Source organism: Penicillium robsamsonii, assembly GCF_028829455.1.
Source record: "Penicillium robsamsonii strain IBT 29466 chromosome Unknown utg000002l_segment0_segment0, whole genome shotgun sequence".
NCBI lineage: Eukaryota > Fungi > Ascomycota > Eurotiomycetes > Eurotiales > Aspergillaceae > Penicillium > Penicillium robsamsonii.
Window position 1 is genome coordinate 944,396 of NW_026643220.1, and position 20,506 is coordinate 964,901.

The following is a 20,506-nucleotide window of genomic DNA, read 5'->3' on the forward strand; positions in this document are numbered from 1 at the left end:
GGTAGAAACGTATGAACTCAAGAAATCCGAAATGTAAATGCTGCACGCAAAACGAACAAAACAAGTGGGCACTATCACATGAGAGGGAACAATGCAAAGGGGTTGAAAAAGAAAACAAAAATGGGAGATCAGCCGGGAACCAATCTCCAAGTTAATTCTCAACAGCCCCCGGAGAAACAGCTAAGATAACTGCAAAAGTAGCAACAATCAGCGCAGCAGCCAGAAACCCGGTAAGTGCCACACTACCCCGACTAGCCGGGAACTTCCCCCGAATAATCCAATACTGACTCTGGAAGTAGCGGTGGAATCCAACTCCAAGGATAACAATCGAGACTCCGATGAAAGTCGAGCCGAGGGGTTTACCCACACTACGAAGACGGGCAGATGCAGAGGATGTGTGGAACGCGGCTGAATCGTAAGCAGCCGAGGCGAGGTCTGGTGGGAGGATTCCCGGGTGTGAGCCGGATGCTGAGCCGAGGAAGTCGGCGTGTGCGGTTGGGGAGGCGCTGTTCAGACGGAAGAGTTGCGTTACTGCGATGCCGATTGAGGCGAAGGCCAAAGAAGTGCGCATCCAGGCTAGGAAGGTTCGTTCTATTGGAAAGGAAGTGGGCATTAGAGGGCTCTATGTGGCTTTTTTTTTTTCACAGTAGGTTGCGCATATCGTACCTAATGCGAGGTGATCGCGGGCCACACTGCCTTTGTTCTCTAGCTCGAGGCTGCCGTATCGATCCGCGAATTGACTATACCAGGAGTGATGGGGCTCGGGGGTCGAGTCCTTGTTGGCTGATTTGTTGCCATTGGCAGAGTTCGCGTTGTTTGGGCCGAGGTCTTGGGGCTGGGAGGCGGCTGCTTGTTCTGTGGACTGATAGTTGCGCCCCGCGGGGCTGGCTGAGTTGATTGGGGTGAACTCGGTGGATTGGTACGAGGTCTGAGTTGGGTTCTGGTGACGGGCATAGTTTCGGGACGAGGAGCTTGAGTGGGACCGGGTACTACCGAGGGACGATGACAGGGCTGAATCTGTGGGCGAGCGAGACGACGAGTGGTTGTTGTTTGCTCCTCCAGAGTTGCTGGAACCTGTCGGAGGCGGCGCCGCTGAGTCGAATGTATTCATTATGGCGTGCTTGTCCCTCTGATCTGCCACTGGAGAGTATTGTCCAATCCGAGGTCACCTGGGACCAAATTTATGCAGGCCTAGAGCGCTGGGTCCTTCTATGTCAACGGAGGATGAAAAGTAGCTGTTTTGAGGCAAGATTTTCACGGCGAAGGAAAATTATTCAGTAGCTGGATCTGGTACGTTGAAGCCTTGCTATCTGCCTTTCTTTGACTGCTCCTCTTCTCGGGGTGCTATGGCCATCATGTGGCACATAATGTGACCTCGAGCAAAAACGTAAAACAATGTGATGATCCAGGTCACCTGACCAATCCGGGGAGGCGATCACATGCTCCACTCTAACCCACTTGGGCCAAGTGTTGATCGGAAGTGTCACTGTGAGTTGGAAAGCTTGACATGTTGATATAGACCGTCCAATGTAGATTTTTTACTCCTAGATACCCACATTGCCATTCACATTTGATTTGACCAACTAATACCTCATTTTCCTTCCCCCTCTGGCAAATTGCGTCATCCTCTGTTTATGGTAGGCGGTCAGTGTCCAGCTCATTATCGACTTATCCGACATATTTCCTTCTCCTTCACCTAACCAACAGAAATGGCATCACATCAATCTGTACCATCTCCTACGGGGAAGGTAGATCTCTCCAAGAAACTCTCCGACTTGCGGTCAAATACCCGCAGGTCAAACCCCAGTTCCCGAGACCTAACTCCAACAACCCCTCCTCTCCCTTCGCCTCCAGACCTCTCCGCCCACCAGTACCGGCAACCAATCCGCCGCATCATATCCCCTAAAGATCATGAGCTCTTCCTCTCATCTCCGACCCACAAACTCGTCCTCGCCTTTGTCTTTGGCCTAACTGACTCTGTGCGGGGGCATTCTATCAAAGACCTCCAAAAGAAGCCTCAATCCGAATCCATCTCCAAGGTCCTCTCAGTTGTCACTCAGATACGCTCCCTCCTAGTCAAGAACCCACCAATTGACCAGGGTGGGTCCCGATTCGGCAACCCGGCCTTCCGATCATTGTGCGACGATGTAAGCGCCCAGAGCGCATCATGGCACGCCAACATTCTAGGGTTGAAAGACGCTGGCGCAACCGAAGAAGCCTCGACATATCTAATCAACTGCCTGGGTTCACGAGAGCGCATTGACTACGGCTCTGGTCACGAACTGAACTTCATGATGTGGTTACTATGTCTGTATCAACTCGGTCTTCTCCCCGCCAACGACTTCCCTGTCGTCGTGGTCAAGGTCTATGTCGAGTACATGCATCTCATGCGCGAGATCCAGTCAGCCTACTACCTTGAGCCTGCTGGATCGCATGGTGTTTGGGGTCTGGATGACTACCATTTCCTGCCATTCTTGTTCGGAGCTAGTCAGCTTGTCGGCCACCCGTATATCACTCCGTTGGGTATTCACAACACGGCTACTTTGGATGAGGAAGGTGATAACTATCTCTATCTGGATCAGGTCCGGTGGGTCGAGAGTGTCAAGACTGTGAAGGGACTGCGCTGGCATAGTCCTATGCTGGACGATATATCTGGTTCTAAGAACTGGACCAAGGTGGAGAGCGGCATGAAGAAGATGTTTGTTAAGGAAGTGCTGGGGAAACTTCCTATTATGCAACATTTCTTGTTCGGAAGCCTTCTGCCTGCTGCTGAAGGCATGACCGATCCTTCTGAGGCAGATGTTGAGCATGACGGTCATGGCCATGCCCACGGCCATGACCATCCTCATGAGAGCGCGGATTGGTTTGGTGATTGCTGCGGTATCAAGGTACCCAGTACTGTGGCTGCTGGCGCTGAAATGCGTAAGCGTATGGGCGGATCGAATCTGCGCCCCATTCCTTTTGATTAAGATCGCAGAGGGGCAATTTCAGCACACTAACATAATAATGAATCATCATGACTAGCATATTAGAAAATGACAAAAATGATAATCTCCGGACAGGTGCTTCTAGTTGCTCAAGTAATATGTTTCTACTCCTTGCTCCTGTAACTTACTGCCTCAACATGATCCTCGCTAGTCGCAAAATCAATCTCATTTTGGCAGGTATAACTGAATTGATGTCTAGACCTCAGGTGGACATAAAGTACGATACACGTACTACGTATAATACGGTGCTTCCAGCCTATAGATAAATTCCGCTTAAACAAGTCTTGTCGAATTCAATCTGTAATATGACTATTTACATATTCGTCACAATAGCCTACCACACCACCTCATATCTCATTCAATGGTGTGTTGTCACAAGGAGTCCTCTATCGCCAGGTTGTACTCGCAGTGACTGCAGTTCCAGCGCAGGCTGCTGGTACAGTAAAGCTGCGGTTGGGATCACTTTCCCAGGTGATTTTACCGTCCGCTCCTTTCTTAAAGAACTTGTACTCGAAGGTAGTACCAACGGGAAGACTGACACTGGTAGTCCACAGTGGGTTGGACGATGTGTATGAGCCTGCAGACAGAGCGATCGCCGACGAGGTAGACCAAGAGCCCAGCTGGCTAATTGACCCTGTGAGGAAGATATCCTGACCCACTACCGTGCTCACGAGCTCGTTGAAAGTTACAGAGACGCTGGTGGCAGGAGTAGCACATGCTCCGGTAGTGGATGTCTTGGTCGTCGTAGTGGTCAAAGTTGTAGCCGTGTTGGTCGTAACCGGTCCTCCTCCGGAACCCCCTCCAATGGAAATATCAGCACAGTGGAGATAAGCCTGTCCCGTTTGGAAAGAGTTCCATCGGAAGCGCAGCAGAGTGTGGGCAGAGTCGTAATCTGGGATCTTGATTTTCTTCGTAACAGTGTAACCGCCGGCGATAGTTGTCTTGCAGGAGTTCAATTGAGCACCGTCCACACCTTGGCAGCCGCGTCGGTTGTCGGCACTGAATGCATTGCAAGTAAACCAGTCATTGCGCCAGCATGGTTGACCGGGAGAGCAGTCTGGACTGTAGCCACAGTCCTGTCCGGCAACATCTGTACATTTCAACTCACCCTCCAGGAAACAATCTTCTGCGGCTTGTTTCTCCTCGTTGGTTGGAAGATAGTCTGGATCTAAGAATTTGTCGACTAGAGCCTGATCCTGACAGATACCGTAGGTGAACATGCCACCGTGGTCGCCATTGTTGTCGACACACCATTGCACCTCGACAATCTGATTTGCAGTATATGTGGCGACGATATCGCCCCAGTGCTCGCCGGGCTTGTTATAATCAACACTAACTCGGGCATTGTAGCCACATGGGCCACTTCGGCCAACTTGAGGTCCTTCGAGATCGGGCCAAGGAGAGACAGGTTCAAGGATGGAGCATTCGGGGCAGGTATCAATGCCAGCCTAATAAGATCAGTATGATATATTGCATGCATGGATTCATCTGAGATCTTACCTCGAAACCAAGTCGAGTGCGACTTGAAGGAATGGTCAGGTATCCATGAGCATTGACTGAGGCTAACAGACCTGCCCAAGTCAGAATCGATGATGTCTTCATCTTGGATGTACTTTCTCAAATGTCTGAAGTCTGGATATAAGCTGCTGGCTCTTGAACTCGGGCGAGACATTCCCCTTTTATATGTGTATTTCCCATAATTGCTGCTATACTGGTATATCGTACCAGCCATTCACGTCCTGATCCTACCATCCCGTCGTCGGCTTGAATCTCTGAATGTGTAGGCGTTGTCTTGTCTTCACACCCGTATTACTTTTGCTGGATGGTGTCCGATAATTGTCCGACAGCCGCTAGGGCAAAGGGATGCAAGCCTCACAGCTTTAGTCGAACTATGACTAGAAAAGCCGATAAATTCCCGTTTCCCTCTTATATACTTACTGGGCAATCCGCACACTTAGACGACGGAATAGTTCGGGATTTCTCTCTATTCAGGAAACTCGCGTCTATAAGGCTAGTATATTTGACTTACAGTCAAGAATTGTACTTGGACCACTTGAACAACCTCAGGTGTAGCAAACTGCCAAGTATCCAAATATGTCTGCTTACCCCTAAGACGCCACCATTTCCATTCCCCACGTACTTCTCCGCCACAATCAATTATGATTCTTCACCAATGCGTTGCCTTCCGGCTGAGGGGCGCCCAATTGCGCCATGGGCGTCCGCTTATACCACTCGCACTATGTAACATGTGCCGAAGGTCAGCTGGGGGATACCTTTGTGATTTATTGACAACCACACCCTAATTAGGTACCCTGGCACAGCCGGTTATACGCGGTTTCCGGTGTAGCTGCATGGTTAATCGGAACACTGCCTGTCACAATGCATCGCCATCGTCGGATTGTGGGATCTTGGGCCTACACACAAGACATCGAGCACATTCAGGAAACTAAAACGGAATATACGGGCCACGGAGCGGTGAAAGGAATCCGCTGCACAAGTACCTTTGTGGGGTGTATACCCTATACCAGGTGGGACTTTCCTATCTGAGCTACCGCTATTATGAGGGCGCCTAGAGTCAGGCTCACCGAGCGATAGATTATATCTCTTGGTTTTCCACCAATTTAGTACATATGGACGTACCAATGAAGTTCTTTTGTCTATCTTCAGATGCTATGTCCCTGAAATGTACCTTTTCTATACTTTATTTTTACTGTGCCGAGGTAAAAGGGTGAGGGTTTTGTAGGAAATATATATCGCCGATAAGATGACGAATTCATGAATTTTTACATCGTGGTAATGAATATATATATACCGGTAGTTTCGCGAATGCATGGGTATGTGCATGTGACGGTTTATAATTTAATGTAATGACCGTGGGTGGGTGATTCTAGGCATTGGCACGAGCATTGTACGGTGCTTTCAGCAATGAGATCTCAATTTGCAGAAAACTAACTGGATATATGTTATACTCAAAATCAAACAACTGTACGTAGATCGACAAATTTGAGCTCACAACTTGTACAAACTCTTTGGGTAGGTTGTCGGCCAAACCCCATTCTTGCCTGGAGCAATAATTCCCTTGGGGTCAAGGGTATTTTTGATGGCTTCGTTGAATCGCATGAGGATATTTTCATTCCAGTTGTACGTTTCCGCAATCTGGTCCATCAGTGCCAGATGAGTGCGATACTCACCCCAGCCATGAGCTGCGCAATCCTCGATCAATATCTTGATGAGCCAGTGAGCTCTTTTCTTTGAATCGGGGTCTTTGCGATCAAACACAATGCATACAATATGGTCTGTCACGTTAGAATTAGCGATGTAGCCTCGAGGTTGTGACAATCCACGTTACTTACGCATCTCTCTCAGACCAACACTAAAGGTCCCAATGAAGTCCAGCCCTGCTTCCCTGACGCGTTTCTTTGTAACAGAATACTGCAGCATTGCATCCTCGCCAGAAACCTTGCTGATAGGCGAGAAGAATAAATGGGCACCATTAGGCAGCCAGTCAATCCACTTCAGCTCATCGAAGGTTGGGATTCCCTGGAGGGTTTTGTCTCTGGTATGCAGCACACAGTTCTCCTTGATATCATCCGGAAAGTAGAATTTCGCTCCCTTGATGGCCGAAAAAGCGCCTTTGATAATACCCCAAAGAGCATTCCGAGTTCCCTCGGGGCCATACAAGGCGCCATAGAAGTTCCATCGCCCGAGATTCAGGCGCTTGGCAATCGCATCAAGATCATCATCGTCGAGGGGCCCTGTTTTCGATGTGTAGTCTGCCTTTGTTCCCAGGACACCGGCATCCAAAAGAATATGGCGAATTGTCGGGACATTCTGAAGAATCATTTGCTAGAAGGAGGTGGGCTTCGTTAGTGGAATATTGGGAACCCAATGGGGGAGATATTTACGAGTCTGAGAGGCCGAATAATGTCAACAGCTTGATGAAGATCCTCGTCTCTTGGAAATGTGATGAGATAAGATTGATATCCACCGGGGTTTGGCATGAGCTATGATTGTTAGAATGTCCCTAATTGTTCGTACGATACTCACCCATATTCCCATCTTTGTTACTATGCCCAAATTACTTTGGGAGAATAGCCCATCGTTGTATGGGCCAAAGCCATATGGGAACAGTTGCCAGCATTTGTTACCAGGGTCCTCATGTAATGGAACGGCTGGTTCCCCGGGCTTCTTTGGCTGTGGCATTGCGCCCATACCAGTCCGCATCAGTTCACCACTAGGTAGCACGACCTCCATTCCGCAGTGCATCATCCAGTGGTCTGAAAAAGTCAGCATTTCAACATTCCCACCTAAAATGGGTGTATGACCTGCCTCCGTAAGGTGTATACCCCACTCCTCTCTCGATCGTGTTTCCAAGAACCGAGCCACCACCTAGGTCGGGAACCTAGCAACACATCAGCTCACCATGAATTCGAAATACCCGCGCCTAACTTACATCAACCCAGAGCTTATCTCTCAAATTGTTATCGACCAGGTACTGGTGAAGGTCGGCGAAAGTAACACCAGGCTCCACAATAGCATAGGCTCCATCGACATTGACCTCAAGGACTCGATTCATATGCCTTCCAAGATCAAGAACGACACTTCCACGCAACCTAGGAGCAGCGCCGCCATAACCGGAGTTGCGACCTATCGATGTAGGCCAAAGAGGAATTTGGAACTCGCTGGCAATGCGGACGATAGCCTGAAGATCCGGCACAGAGCGCGGGCAAATCACAGCCGAAGCCACGAAGTAATCTTGATCAACGATATGATGAGGGTCATGGGTACGAGGCTGTTCGAGGTACGATCCATCCTGGAGCTCTTCTAGCTTTTGCACCACTCTGATGTTCTCCTCGCCAACGGCCTTGGAAACTTCATCTAGAAAACGTGTAAACGTTTCCTGACTGGTATTGGGGGGCAAGGCAAGAGGAGCCATTTTCAAAAGCAATGGAGAGAAGGATTTGTCTATTCAGATTCATGTATTTATCAACATTTCACATTCACTCGGCCATCGTACCCAACTCGGTGCTATATGCCGAGATTGCAAAGGCGGGGGCCAATTCATCTGAAACCCACATCGGGCATGTCCACTTTCCGGGGTTGGGGGGACGTGCTCTACCCAAATGTCACGCCAATTCGCGTCCTTCGACAATCATCCCGAACAGATGATATAGACCCCGAATAACTCACCGAGCTATCTCGTCACCTAGGATCTCGTACGGCACCCATTCTTCTCTTCGCGGCTCAACTGTTTGAATGAATAGTTCGTTTCAGATAGAAACAGACACCCATGTCAGCTCCATGAGCGACCCCTCACTCGCAGGTATCGAGCCCACCCCAGAGAGGTGACACGCTTTAAGCTAACTGGACTAACGCGATGCCCGCACCAGACATATGAAGATATGTAGTCCTCGGTTGGAAACTGGTGCCCCAGTTCCTTCCACTCCCCAGCGTATCCAGGAAAAGAAGAGAAATGCCTGCAACCAATATATGAAATCGAAGAAGGCGTGCAGCACTGGATTTCCCTGTAACACATGCCTCTCCAGGCACCAGGAGTGTGTTTATACGGTCTCCAAAGAGAGGAGAACAACATTTGGAAACTCACAAGAAAATGGCCTATCAACAAACCAATCATTTGACAGTATTCCCAGATGATAAATTTGGTTTCTTGAATGGGCTGCTCATCCTGGCATTCAAACCCCATGAGATAGTGATGGGACTGAAGGAGACGATACACCACAAGTCACGACGAAGCTCAATGACATTGAACTGGTCGCCCATCGTCGAGCAAGTATGCTTTCACTTCTTCTCTCTGTCAAATCTTTGCAGGTACCTTGAAGACTTCTGGATTTCCTGGTATCCCAACTGTCCAATCTTACACAAACCCTCTTTCAACCCCACTAAATCTTCTCCTATACTGCCGACATCAATGGCTATCACTGGATCTTGCGTTCTACCAAACAAACAAGATACTGATCAAAATGCAGAGATATGGGTTGATTCTGTGGACGAGATGGTCTTCGATGACGAATCCCTCAAGAACATCCCGATGCCAGTGTGAACACACGCAAACGGCAAGTCAAAGACACGGACTTGTTGACCGAGGAGTTGCTTAGTCCGTTGAAAATGTGTTAGATGATTAAAGGGCGGTATGACAAACACTATCCTTTATTGGTAAATGCGATGTATATATTTATATAAACAACTACATTCGAAAGAGAGACCAGAAATCAGGATGTTTGGTGCCTACCCTTGGTTAGAATCAATTTGCGATAAACTCTATACCTTGCTCTCATCACCGAATATATGGTCAAGTCCTAATTCACAACGATCTTCCTTGCTATTTCTATCTCTGGCTGAGTAGCAAATCCCCGAAGGAGATGCCGAAGAGCCGCGGTCGACAACTTCCCCGCATGGAATTCACTACCCATCTCGGTGATTTCGCGGACTTTGATCGACAGGTGTGGTCGACAGCCATCGGCTTTGCTTGTCGATGATCTTGCGGGATTCAGTCAAGGGCTATTATCTAGAATCGACAACTCATACTACTCGGTTACCGAATCTAAAACCACGGTTGATAACAAGCAAATAGTTAAACACCTATCGATCTCTGTTCACAGTTTCAATATTTCTCGAACAGCTCTTCAAGCTACATCAGAAACATGGCTAACCAATCTCGAGTTCCCGCATCCGCAGAGTCCGGAATATTCACTCAACTTGAGAAATTACCGAATACCTATACTTCTGACATCAGCTTGCAACGAATGCTAGGATGTAAGTCTAGCGCAGACTACCTTTTATTCCATCTAACTTGAGGAAAATAGGGTACCTTCCTGCAGAGACCCTCAACTTGGTTGAACCCCATCTTACTCAATTTGGCGAGGAGGCCGTTTCACCCCAAGTTTTTGCATGGAACGCCGACGCAGAGACCAACCTGCCATATGTCAAGAAATACAATGTCTGGGGCCAGCGGTATGGGTATGACAAACTGATTACGACTGATGGATGGAAGCAGTTAGGAAAGTGGGGGGCTAAGCATGGGTTAGTCGTTTATCTAATTCTTGGTATACATAGCGCTGAGAAGGATACTCTAGGGTTGTTTCGCTGGGATACGACCACACGTACGGCGTTGATAGGCGCACTGTTCAGTATGCTGCGTATGCTACTGTTCCTTGTGGTGTTTCATGCGCGTGAATACTAACTACCGAATCCAAAGCGTGTATCTATACGCCCCCTCGTCGTCCATGTACAGATGTCCGATGAGTATGTCCGATGGGGCGGCATTTATACTGTCACAGCGACTCAAAGATCTGCCGAGTGACCATATTTTGCACACTGTCTTTCGAAGACTGACCTCCAGAGGAGATGACTACTGGACATCGGGCCAGTGGATGACAGAAAGAGCAGGCGGGAGCGACGTGCAAAACACAGAGACATGGGCTACCTATGCACCCTTGCCCCAGGAATCAAAAACACCCGATGTCCTTGCTGAGGGAGACTACCTGATCAGCGGGTTCAAGTTCTTTTCCTCCGCGACAGACGCCAATGTCGCATTTCTCTTAGCCAAAACAGCATCTGGGAAACTGAGCACATTTATCGCGCCACTACGAAAGACGTCCATCGGAGCCGATGGAAAGCCAGAAGAAGTATCCAATGGTGTGCGCATCCACCGACTGAAGAACAAGCTTGGTACCAAGGAACTACCCACAGCTGAACTGGAACTGAATGGTATGCGCGCTCACCTAGTCGGTGAACTCGATCAGGGCATTGTGACTATTGCTCCATTATTGAATACCACCCGCATCCAGACACTTCTTGGAACATTGTCAACCTGGCGCCGTGCGATTAGCATCACGAAGAACTTTGCCAAGTCGCGGAGTACTGTCGGCGAGCCATTGTGGCTGATTCCGATGCACCTGCGCGTTCTTGCGGATGTGGAGGTCAAGCATCGCGGCGCTATAAATCTTACTTTCTTCACAATTGCAGTGATGAGCTTGATTGAAAACATGTCCAGCTCCGCGAGACATGCACACATGCCCAAGGATCTTGCCGAAGCAAAGGTCGTCTTCCGGGTCCTAACTGCCACATGCAAGGGTGTTGTTAGCAAGATGTCGATGGTGGGTGTTCAGGAATGCCAGGAAGCGATGGGTGGAGTTGGGTACATTGATGAGCCGGACGAGCCTGAGTTTAACATTTCTCGTCTTCTCCGTGCTGCAGCCGTCTATCCGATCTGGGAGGGGACCACAAATGTCTTGGCTAGTGAACTCGTCCGCTTCCTGGTGAAAGGAAATACCCTGTCGGTTTTGTCAGAGTGGCTCAATCGTGTTTTGTCTCTGATCCGCACACAGTCTCTCGGGGATGCATTGAAGCAGGCTCAGATTTCTTTCCTTTCTCGCGTGTCATCTACTCGTCCACCGGCTGCGTTGCTGGCTGATGCCCGGAGAATTATGTTCACATTCGCCTGGATACTTTCCGGGGCTCTCCTGGCCTTGGATGGGGAGCGTGATGGAGACGAGGCCGCCATGGAGATTGCTCGCAGGTGGATAATGTTAGGCGAGGGTGGTGTGGGCGAGTTTGTCTACCGGGATATTGTCAAGCCGTATCAAGGCTTCGATTCAGCTTCGGACAGTGTTGAGCATACACGGTTGGATTGTAGGATTGCTTGGGGTGTTGAATTGCCGCCGAATGTGGTATACGGGCATCGGTCTTTGAGCGAGTCCGCCAAACTGTAGATTAAACCAGTTTCAAGAAATGCGTGGATTCAACACCGTGGCAAGTGCCATTGCTTGGTGTATTTTAATGGGTTGAAAATTTCATTGACTGTCAACAAGAAACGTCAGCCGCTGCTGCGACCCTGTGATGTCTTCTGCGAGTTCTTTTGGTAGTCCTTTCTGTGGTCTTATTCGAGGTCTTTTTGGATCGTCTTTTGCTTTATTCTTGCGGACCTGCTAGTCCATCTCCTTATCCGTGCAGCTAAGCACAATAAACAGGCAGTTGGGGTCCTATTCAAATGGTGCAATGGATTCTTCATCAATAGGCGTGGTGCGGTATGCCTCACCTCCACTTATTAGCACACATATGGTCAAAAATTTTCTCAGATAGCCCCGACCGGATGCGAATGCAGGCAGAGTTCCATCTGGACACCACTGTAGCCGTCTGTTGTTCAACAATTCGGAGGTGAAATCTTATGCAATGGACTCTCTTTCTATAACCGCTGGGGTTGCAGGTCTAGCCAGCCTCGCTATCCAGGTCGCACCCACACTCCATGATTTTTACTACTGTCAATAGAGCCGAGAGAGATATAGGCTGGCACCCAGATGAAGTTGACTCGTTGATCGAGGTATGTACGAGCTTAGATGATTTTCTGAAAGTCGACGTATCATCCCCAGAATCCCGCTCCAGGATGACAGACTCGGTTCTGCGACGCACGGTGTCTTTTTGCGAAGCGTTTCTGCACTAATTGGGCAAATTGCTACATGTTCCAGCTGGTTGGACGCGGAAGATGAAATGGCCACTTCGAAAAACTAAGGTTGAAGAAATTATCAAATGTCTAGCGAGGTATACCAATATACTCCAATTTGCATTGACGGTCGAGGGGCTGTATGCTGTCCCCTTTAATGTGCAATACCTGGCTTTCGATCTGAACTTTATCGATGCAATTTTCTCAAATACCCCCGAAGTCGTTGAAGAGCTCTTGGAGCTGCGGGTCAAGGGCTTTGTCCAAGTTCCATGAAGTCCCGAGGAAATTGATGCACTTCTATCACGACTGGCGCATACCGCGGTACAGCTGAGAGCACGTCTGAGCTCTGCACTGGGCGATGGTGTCTGCTCTACTTCGGCGTGGATGCTCTTATCTTCGATACTTCGTATGTAAGGTGGAAAGAAGTGCTAGTGCTAGGCTTATAGCTGGGATAATGATAGTTGGCCTTCCACGCGGCCTTGTGATGTCTATTTACTCGTCTTTTTACTGGTCCTTTTAGTGGTATTCTCAGATACTCCATGGCATTTTCTCACAAAAAGGTTCTCCTTCCCTTTACATATCTTGGGAACCCCACACCAAAGTTGCCCAGACAATGAGCTGCTGCTTGGCCAGTTTAATATCAATCTCCCTAGGATGTTCCGGTGATCGTTGGAAGATATAGTGAAAGGGTATTGTAAGTGGAGATTGGGAGACGGCGATATTATTGCCGGTCTTCGCGATAACAGTTGACTGCGTGACCCGAGCACATTGCAGATCGGAGTTCCATTCCCAGGCGTCGAGCTTTAGTTCGGGCTTACGACGGTTGATTTTCGCCGTGAGAGTCATCTTGGTCCCACCTCTCGCAGGATCCACCCACATTCTTGCATCATTGCGCAGTTGTGTTTCAGGCTCCGTAAGTCCGACTTCGAGGACAACCCCAGGTCTTTTGGGTACACCACGAGGAGGACGCATTGCGCCCCAGCCCATATCTGGCTCTTTTTGCTTTCCATGGCCGACGTTAACGGATACTCCTCCATACGTTTGAACTGCTTGAAACAGCCCCATTGGTCGAATGGTTTCTGTGACAACCTCGTGTAAAGTGATAGCAGCCTGAGCATGCTCGGGTCTGATCATTCTGAGAATCAGGATATGGAGTTCTGGGTCGTAAAACAAGCGGACACCTTTGATGGGATCGAATATCAAGAAGGCTTGCTTGAAAGAAAAGGGACTAATGTCAACAATGACAAAGTATTCAGAAATTTCGGTATCAGCATGAGAGCTTTCGAGACGATGATATTCGATTTGTCGGATTTCCTGGAGTTGCTCTTTCCTTTCGTAGGTGTATCTGTTGGAAGGAGGTAGGTCCCTCAGAAAGCGTTCCACCTTACTTTCATATTCGGGGGTTCTATAAGACCTAGCCATGATTTCACTGTATTTTTTTCCCTGAGTAGAGTATGTAAAGGGGCAGGAGTAGATTCAAATACAGAAAGGCCAGATGCGAAAAGGTCTAATCAAGTTGAGTTACTTCACAATGACCGTAGCATATGTGACCCTGGAGGTCCCCTATGTTGGTCAAAAGAATATCCCCAAGAGGTACAGTATGTCCATAATGCCCAATATATGGCTTTCAATCAGAATTTTACCGGCATTTTATTACTATGGAAGTCGTTGAAAGGCTGAAATATGTAGAACCGTTCAACCCGCCACCGCCTCTGATTGGCCCAACTCCAACCTCAGACCGCGACAAGAGAACCCTTTTCAGTCAACACCACAACACAAAGCCAAATATTACTATCCACTCGGTCGTATACCGCACTTCAAATCCGAAAAAAAAAGGCAACGAATCCCCCACATCTACGACAGCACACCCGGCCGATCGACCACTCCGCTTCTTACTCCGCACGCCGCGCACGCCTATCATCTCCCCGGGCCCAATATCTCTACGAGCGGCACGTCACACTACCAAAAGAGGGGAATCTGAATAATCCCATCCTACCGCATCCTCCAAACCAGCGCCGCAACTATGGCGGGCGACGAGTACTCCATCGGCGGGGGTAAGCTCAAGTTGAAGGGGAGTAAAGTCAGCGGAGGGCGAATAGAGAAGAAGAAGAAGAAGAGCACAAAGAAAAAGGAAGGAGATATGACACAGTCAAAACCAGAGTTAACGCCGGATACGGAGCGACCAGAAAATGAAAAGGATGAGGATGTGAGATCTGAGGAAGACAGAGAGAAGGATTGGGATGCGCCTGGGAAGACTGAGGCCGAAAAGAGAGCCGAAGAGATTCGGCGAAAACGGGTATGTGTTGTCTTTTCTTTTCTTTCTTTTCTTTCTCTTTCTACTTCGGCTTTATTGTACAGATTAAAACTGACTTTTCGGGACAGTTGCATGAGCGGCTTCAGCGCGAAGGTGTCAAAACTCATAAGGAGCGTGTGGAGGAGCTGAATAAGTATCTCAGTCGTCTGAGTGAGCATCATGATATGTATGTCTTACTCTCTTTCTTTATACCTTTTGCTTTCTTTGGACATTGAGCTATGAGCTGACTGTTACATAGGCCGAAGATCGGACCGGGCTAAATGGGTTCTACGGTGTTTCAAATGGGTTTCAGTGCAATCATACAATCTTAGTTCAGCATACCATATCTGACCATATCTGTACTTGTACACAAAAGCTTTCTTTCCTAATTCAGAAATGGCCCATAAACTACCTGGGGTACTCCGTAAATGTATATGGTTTGTGATAAAGAAAATGAATCAAGATTTCAGAGATATGTATATTCATGGCTAAAATGACCCAGAAGAGTTCTATTTAGCAGTCCCGGAAAAGAAAAGAGGCATGCCAAAAATGCGAGACAGCAGTGGCAGCAACAGTAGATAAACTAAATTATCGAAAGATCAAAGATGTCAACACCAAGCACAACGCCATGCAAATGAAGACCTTAAAGCCTCAAACAAGCCGTAGCCAAAAAAAAACCGAATCCGATCTAGATATAGATCATGAACCAGACAAAAGAAAGACGAACCCCCCATCCCCAGAAACCCGAGAAGAGGGAAAATAATATAGTAAAATGAAACACCGCGCTAAATCCAAGATCACCGCAGAGGCACGCAAGAAAGGGAACCGGATCGAATCACACCGAATCGTGGCCAAGCCAAGCAGGGATGGCAGCTGATCGGCCGAGGCAGATAAGATAGGGGAGAGGAGGCGAGATGGCCCGGGCCTCTACATCGACTAGGCTGGTCATATCCTTGGTCCTCCGCCCCCTTTGTTCAGCCGAGAGAAAAGCGAACAGAGCGGCTATTTCTCATTCAGATTGTAGTCCCCATTCTGGTTGTAGTTCCTCCCTCTCATACGCCCTTGACAACGATGGTACGCTCGCTGTTGAGCTTATCAGCATTTCGGGCGTGAGATTCTTTCTTGCAGTCTTCGAGTCCGGTGCAGGAGTGTGCTTCCAGCATGCGGTGCTTGGAGCAGAAGTGGCCGGCGCAGAAGCTGCAGTCACCGACGATGCGCTGGGCGGCTTCCTTGCACTCCTTGAAGTTGCAACGGGGCTTGCGGGGAGGCATTGTGGTATGGTCGTTTGATAGAGGAGATTTGGTTTTGTAGAGGAGATTTGGAGAGAGGGGTATAGAGGTACTTCTGCGGTAGAGAGGAGAGATAAATAGGGAGTAGAAGTAGCAATAGAGTTAGGCGCTCAGTTAAGGGTTTGAGATAAGCGCCCGGGTTTCAAGTGTAAGAGCGAGAGGAAAGTAGTAAAGGGGGGAGGGAGGGAGATAAACCAGCATGACCGGCCTATATATAGGGTCGGAAGACACGGGAGAAGGCCAAAGAAAGGGCTGACTCAGTGAGGCGACAGTGACGGAATCAGTGGAGTTCCCAAAGTTATGTTGGGGCTAGGCAATTTGGGATTTTGAGGTGGATTTTTTTTAGATTTTAGTCGGGTTTTTTTGTGGATTTAATTGAATTTAATTGGCTTGAAATTGGAGTGGAATTGGAATTATTGGAATTAATTGGTTTTTATATAGATGGGGTTTTTACATATCCTTGGACCCCCCTATACGGAGTACATACTCTATATAGTTTAAGAGTTTGAAGAGTTTGAAGAGTTTTTTTTTTGCCATTCATTAATATTTTTTTCTTTGACTTTATTGATACCCACGCGGTACACGCGTATCCAGCCTGGTCTCGGGCCCAATGATCGGAATGTTGAATTGCCCGTGCATTCAAGGGCCTTCACATGATGACTCAGGAGTCAGGTGTACATATCTCTGAACCAACACTGACTAGAGTCGAATTAGACAAACCTTGGAAGCGAACCCAAATATCGGTCTTCCGTTTTGCCGCGCCACCAGGGTGGCAAGGTGTTCGCCCGGACTTATCATACTATGGTACTCAGGCAACATGACTCTACTATATCCTACCCAAGGACTACATACCCAATGATACGACTCAAAATGGAAAAGGGAGAAGAAAAAAAAGCCACAGTGCAAGTCGACAAAAGGAGCTATGCTTTAGTGATCTTCGATACGGAGCACAAATGGACGAGTCGACTGAGCCAAGTCCGTCTAAGCACAGATGATCCGCGTGGAGCTATTGCGTCGGCAAGAGCATCCTGTGCAGGACTGCAGGCCTGCACAGGTGTGCCTTTCAACTCCGTCTACTCCGTACATTTCCCGGGTTAGGCCTAAAGTGCCTCCAGCGAGAGCCGATCCCGCTACCCAATATTTCACCGTCTCTCTCCGCATCTCCACATCTCCACATCGCCTTATCTACTACTATATAGTACTACCCACGGATCCCTTCTACACACGCTAATCGGTACAAATCACAATCCTACCACGTCGACACCGTCTATACGGGCTACGTGTTCGTGATGAATATTAAATAGCGACTAGCGTGGATTGGTTTGATATGTCCACTGGTAGGGTGGAGAACGGAAGCAAAAAAAAAAGGAAAGGAAAATGTAAATGTGAATAAAACCCCGGCGCAGACACGCAGACACCGATGATGCGCCCAAACCCCCCTTGCCCTGCCCAAATAGCAAAAAGGTAAAAAGAAACAGGCTAGATCTGAAATCACAGCATCTCATATCATACTCCAAGCTCATTTGCCTTGCCGGCATCAGGGTCTAGGTAGTCCTCCCGTTCCGCTGCCTCGTATTCGCCGATCAGATCCATCACAACGGCCCGTGCCTCGTCGAATTCGCCAAGTCCGTCGGCAAATGGTGCTTCCTTCTTGTATGAATCTAAGAAGGCATTGCGCTTGCGGAGCATGTCGTAGTGCTTCACGATACGCTTGAAGAGTGTCGCCACAGAGGTATGGTTGGCCAGCATCAACCCGCTGACGCGGTGCCCGGTTTCCTCTATGTACGGGGATTTCTTAGTGAGAGCCACCTGGATGCTGGCAGGACCCCAGGGGATGAAGGAGGCCAGGCGGCGCTCCCGAATGCGCAGCAGTGACTTGTGCACGTCGGTCGGGTCGGCTTCACCCTGAATGATGTTGAGGATGCTTATGTAGCAGCTGGACTTGCTGGGGTTAACGGAGACCATGCGGTTCTTAGGCTGTAGCAGTCGACGCATGACATCTAGCACCGTTGTCTTTCGAACTGTCCTGGCTTGTTCGATGTTGGCGCCGGTGAAAGGTGTGTATGATGTGAGAAGGAAGTGGCTGCGTGGCGTGGGGATGAGCGAGGCGATGATCCCGGCGAGATCGTTGTGCATGTATCCAGGGTATCGTAGTGTAGTTGTGGATGCAGACATCACAGTTGACACGAGCTGGTTAGTTTGGTGGAATGAGGGCTCTTGAATATGGAGTCGATCAGCGACAATTCGTGATAGGGCGCCATTGTCCAGGACGACCACGGAGTCGGCATCTTGGGTCAATCGCCGCATGGCAAGCAAACTGTTGTAAGGGTTGACGACGACATCGGACTGCGTGTCCGGGAAGACGGAGTAGGTTTGGATGAGTTTCTTCGGGAAGCGGTCGTTCATGCGTTCTAGGATGAAACTTCCCAGTCCAGAGCCTGTTCCTCCTGCGATCGAATGTAGAAGCATAAATCCCTCTAGTGAATCACTTCCGTCTGCTTCACGGTCGATCATATCGAAAATCTCCTCTTGTACGCCTTCACCGGCAGCATATCCGGCACCCCAATTGTTTCCAGCTCCGATACCTTGTTGTCCGACGAAGAAGTTCTCGGGGTTGTAAATATTCTTGTAGGGGCCAGTTTGGATGGCGTTGAGCACCTGGAAAGAATTTATGCGTTAATCATCGTGTGTCGACGTGACATATCGGTGAAGGGTAGCCTACCCTGGGTTCTAAGTCGAGGAGGATCGCTCGAGGGATGTACCTGGTGTCGTCACTCTGCCCTCGCATGTTAGCCAGTGTTCTTGCTAAGGCCGTAACCATGTTCTCCCAATCTTCCTATACACACCTGGTAGAAGAAGACATCCTTGCGATCACCAGCCGCCCCGTCAGTCGCATGCTCCTCTAGGTTTCCATCTGCGCTGATTCCGTGCTCCTGGCACAGCTGCTGCCAGAACTGACTGCCGACTAGATATGGGATATTAGCGACATGAACTATATTTTCTCATACTCCGTTCGAAATCACAGGATCAAGGGTTTCGTGGAATGGATCGCGGAGGTGAGCCACATACCGTTGTTGCCGCACTGGCCGGCTTGGATTGTGATGATTTCTCTGCAATTGCCACCAATATTAGCATCAGTGTTCAAGCTGGACAGGGAGCCCGCTAATATGATTCAATCAAAAGAATGAACACACCTTGGCATATTTCCTTCGTAGAAGCCGTCGAGTGTTGCTACTCGTTAACGCGTATCGCGTTCACGCGGGGAACTTTTTGGCCGATATAGTTGCCTCAGGCAGAAGCTCTTGCTACCTCACACGTTGAACATCAACAACATTTTATGGCATTTAAAACAAATCTGCGCAAGAATGAACGTTGATTAATCTAAATTTAAATGCTTTTTAATTTGCTGAGCTATGCTGAAATTTTTACCTCCAGCACAAATAAATAATGCTTCTAATTGGTCATCCGTCGCCCTAGACCACTGAACCACTCAGAATCCCGCCTTCAAGGCTGTGATGAGGTTTCCAGCGCCGGCAACAACGCCGTCGACAATTCGTACACGTCGACCTTCAGTTCCATATTCCTGAATACACCCCTCCCGTACAGCTTCCTCCATGCCTGCCATACCTGCACAGCCCAGACAAACAACCTTGACACGCGATGCCGAGTTCCGAAGCAGGTTGCGGGTAGCGTCGATGATCCTCCGTCGCACTTCCTCTGGTTCCGTGGTGTGTAGCTCAACCGCTGTCAGACCGGTGGTCTCAACGCCCACAAAGTGCATAGAGCTTCCGTCCTCATAGTCATAACCCAGGGCTCCCTGGACCGCATTGGTGAGCTCCTCTTTCCATGCGGAGCCGGTGGTCACAATGCCAAAGCTGCCCTTCTGTTGGTACTTATGTAGCCTAGCTGCTGGATTGATTGGATCGTGATCGTTTAATGCAAAACCACTAACCAAGGAGAGCGCGGCGGTGATGGATGCTTCAAAGATTCCGGTGACGTATTTGTTTCTCGTCGAGCTCGCTTCTTCACTTGCCGCGATGTCTTCTCTGAGTCTACCGACAAATGGATGCGCGGAGTAGCACGCTACAAGAAAAGCGTCGTAATGGCCGATAAAATCCCGTACGGGCCAGCAGTTCAAGGCCGACTTGCATGATTCCTCGGCGTTGTTGATGCTGGCAATTGGCCCAATCTCGACTCCGTCGACCTCCACAATTGAGTCTGGCGCAGTGAAGTACTCGAAGTGCACATCTTGGTAGTTCATGCTAGCCAATATGGGCTTCAGAGCTTCCGTCATGTGCTTTGACGTATTGGGATTGATGATCAATATGCTATAATCCCGTTCGCCCTTCGTCGGATCCAGCCGGATGATTTCGCTTGCATCATATCGTAGCTCAAGAGAACTCATTTTTAGACCGATAAGGTGAAGTGAATAGAAAGGAAGGACAATTCTTTACTCGGAAGAAATGAATGCCCGGAG

At 48.9% G+C, this 20,506-nt stretch overlaps 11 protein-coding genes across 11 annotated transcripts; 4 read left to right on the forward strand and 7 right to left on the reverse strand.

Moving 5' to 3' along the window:
* Positions 1-151: 151 nt before the first annotated feature.
* N7447_003609 (uncharacterized protein) lies at positions 152-1,111 on the reverse strand (the record flags this gene model as incomplete). The annotated part of the gene is made up of 2 exons (XM_057227884.1): positions 152-591; positions 667-1,111. 2 exons carry the CDS (start codon positions 1,109-1,111, stop codon positions 152-154), a joined length of 885 nt encoding a protein of 294 aa, XP_057087225.1.
* A 598-nt stretch (positions 1,112-1,709) lies between these two features.
* On the forward strand, positions 1,710-2,969 carry N7447_003610 (serine/threonine-protein phosphatase 2A activator; the record flags this gene model as incomplete). The annotated part of the gene is made up of 1 exon (XM_057227885.1): positions 1,710-2,969. The coding sequence occupies one exon, from the start codon at positions 1,710-1,712 to the stop codon at positions 2,967-2,969; it is 1,260 nt and encodes a 419-aa protein (XP_057087226.1).
* A 404-nt stretch (positions 2,970-3,373) lies between these two features.
* On the reverse strand, positions 3,374-4,589 carry N7447_003611 (Carbohydrate binding module family 20; the record flags this gene model as incomplete). The annotated part of the gene is made up of 2 exons (XM_057227886.1): positions 3,374-4,435; positions 4,488-4,589. The coding sequence occupies 2 exons, from the start codon at positions 4,587-4,589 to the stop codon at positions 3,374-3,376; spliced, it is 1,164 nt and encodes a 387-aa protein (XP_057087227.1).
* Positions 4,590-5,996: 1,407 nt separating this feature from the next.
* Positions 5,997-7,923, reverse strand: N7447_003612 (FAD-binding oxidoreductase; the record flags this gene model as incomplete). The annotated part of the gene is made up of 5 exons (XM_057227887.1): positions 5,997-6,283; positions 6,341-6,833; positions 6,893-6,991; positions 7,035-7,376; positions 7,441-7,923. 5 exons carry the CDS (start codon positions 7,921-7,923, stop codon positions 5,997-5,999), a joined length of 1,704 nt encoding a protein of 567 aa, XP_057087228.1.
* Positions 7,924-8,598: 675 nt separating this feature from the next.
* On the forward strand, positions 8,599-9,048 carry N7447_003613 (uncharacterized protein; the record flags this gene model as incomplete). The annotated part of the gene is made up of 2 exons (XM_057227888.1): positions 8,599-8,778; positions 8,977-9,048. The coding sequence occupies 2 exons, from the start codon at positions 8,599-8,601 to the stop codon at positions 9,046-9,048; spliced, it is 252 nt and encodes an 83-aa protein (XP_057087229.1).
* A 601-nt stretch (positions 9,049-9,649) lies between these two features.
* Positions 9,650-11,719, forward strand: N7447_003614 (uncharacterized protein; the record flags this gene model as incomplete). The annotated part of the gene is made up of 4 exons (XM_057227889.1): positions 9,650-9,761; positions 9,812-10,028; positions 10,082-10,144; positions 10,204-11,719. 4 exons carry the CDS (start codon positions 9,650-9,652, stop codon positions 11,717-11,719), a joined length of 1,908 nt encoding a protein of 635 aa, XP_057087230.1.
* A 1,301-nt stretch (positions 11,720-13,020) lies between these two features.
* On the reverse strand, positions 13,021-13,869 carry N7447_003615 (uncharacterized protein; the record flags this gene model as incomplete). The annotated part of the gene is made up of 1 exon (XM_057227890.1): positions 13,021-13,869. The coding sequence occupies one exon, from the start codon at positions 13,867-13,869 to the stop codon at positions 13,021-13,023; it is 849 nt and encodes a 282-aa protein (XP_057087231.1).
* A 601-nt stretch (positions 13,870-14,470) lies between these two features.
* Positions 14,471-15,021, forward strand: N7447_003616 (DUF1754 domain-containing protein; the record flags this gene model as incomplete). Its single annotated transcript, XM_057227891.1, has 3 exons — positions 14,471-14,743; positions 14,830-14,927; positions 15,000-15,021. 3 exons carry the CDS (start codon positions 14,471-14,473, stop codon positions 15,019-15,021), a joined length of 393 nt encoding a protein of 130 aa, XP_057087232.1.
* A 771-nt stretch (positions 15,022-15,792) lies between these two features.
* Positions 15,793-16,011, reverse strand: N7447_003617 (uncharacterized protein; the record flags this gene model as incomplete). Its single annotated transcript, XM_057227892.1, has 1 exon — positions 15,793-16,011. The coding sequence occupies one exon, from the start codon at positions 16,009-16,011 to the stop codon at positions 15,793-15,795; it is 219 nt and encodes a 72-aa protein (XP_057087233.1).
* A 1,524-nt stretch (positions 16,012-17,535) lies between these two features.
* N7447_003618 (gamma-tubulin mipA) lies at positions 17,536-19,231 on the reverse strand (the record flags this gene model as incomplete). The annotated part of the gene is made up of 5 exons (XM_057227893.1): positions 17,536-18,687; positions 18,752-18,805; positions 18,876-18,994; positions 19,099-19,139; positions 19,224-19,231. The coding sequence occupies 5 exons, from the start codon at positions 19,229-19,231 to the stop codon at positions 17,536-17,538; spliced, it is 1,374 nt and encodes a 457-aa protein (XP_057087234.1).
* A 288-nt stretch (positions 19,232-19,519) lies between these two features.
* On the reverse strand, positions 19,520-20,434 carry N7447_003619 (aspartate/glutamate racemase family protein; the record flags this gene model as incomplete). The annotated part of the gene is made up of 1 exon (XM_057227894.1): positions 19,520-20,434. The coding sequence occupies one exon, from the start codon at positions 20,432-20,434 to the stop codon at positions 19,520-19,522; it is 915 nt and encodes a 304-aa protein (XP_057087235.1).
* Positions 20,435-20,506: the final 72 nt, after the last annotated feature.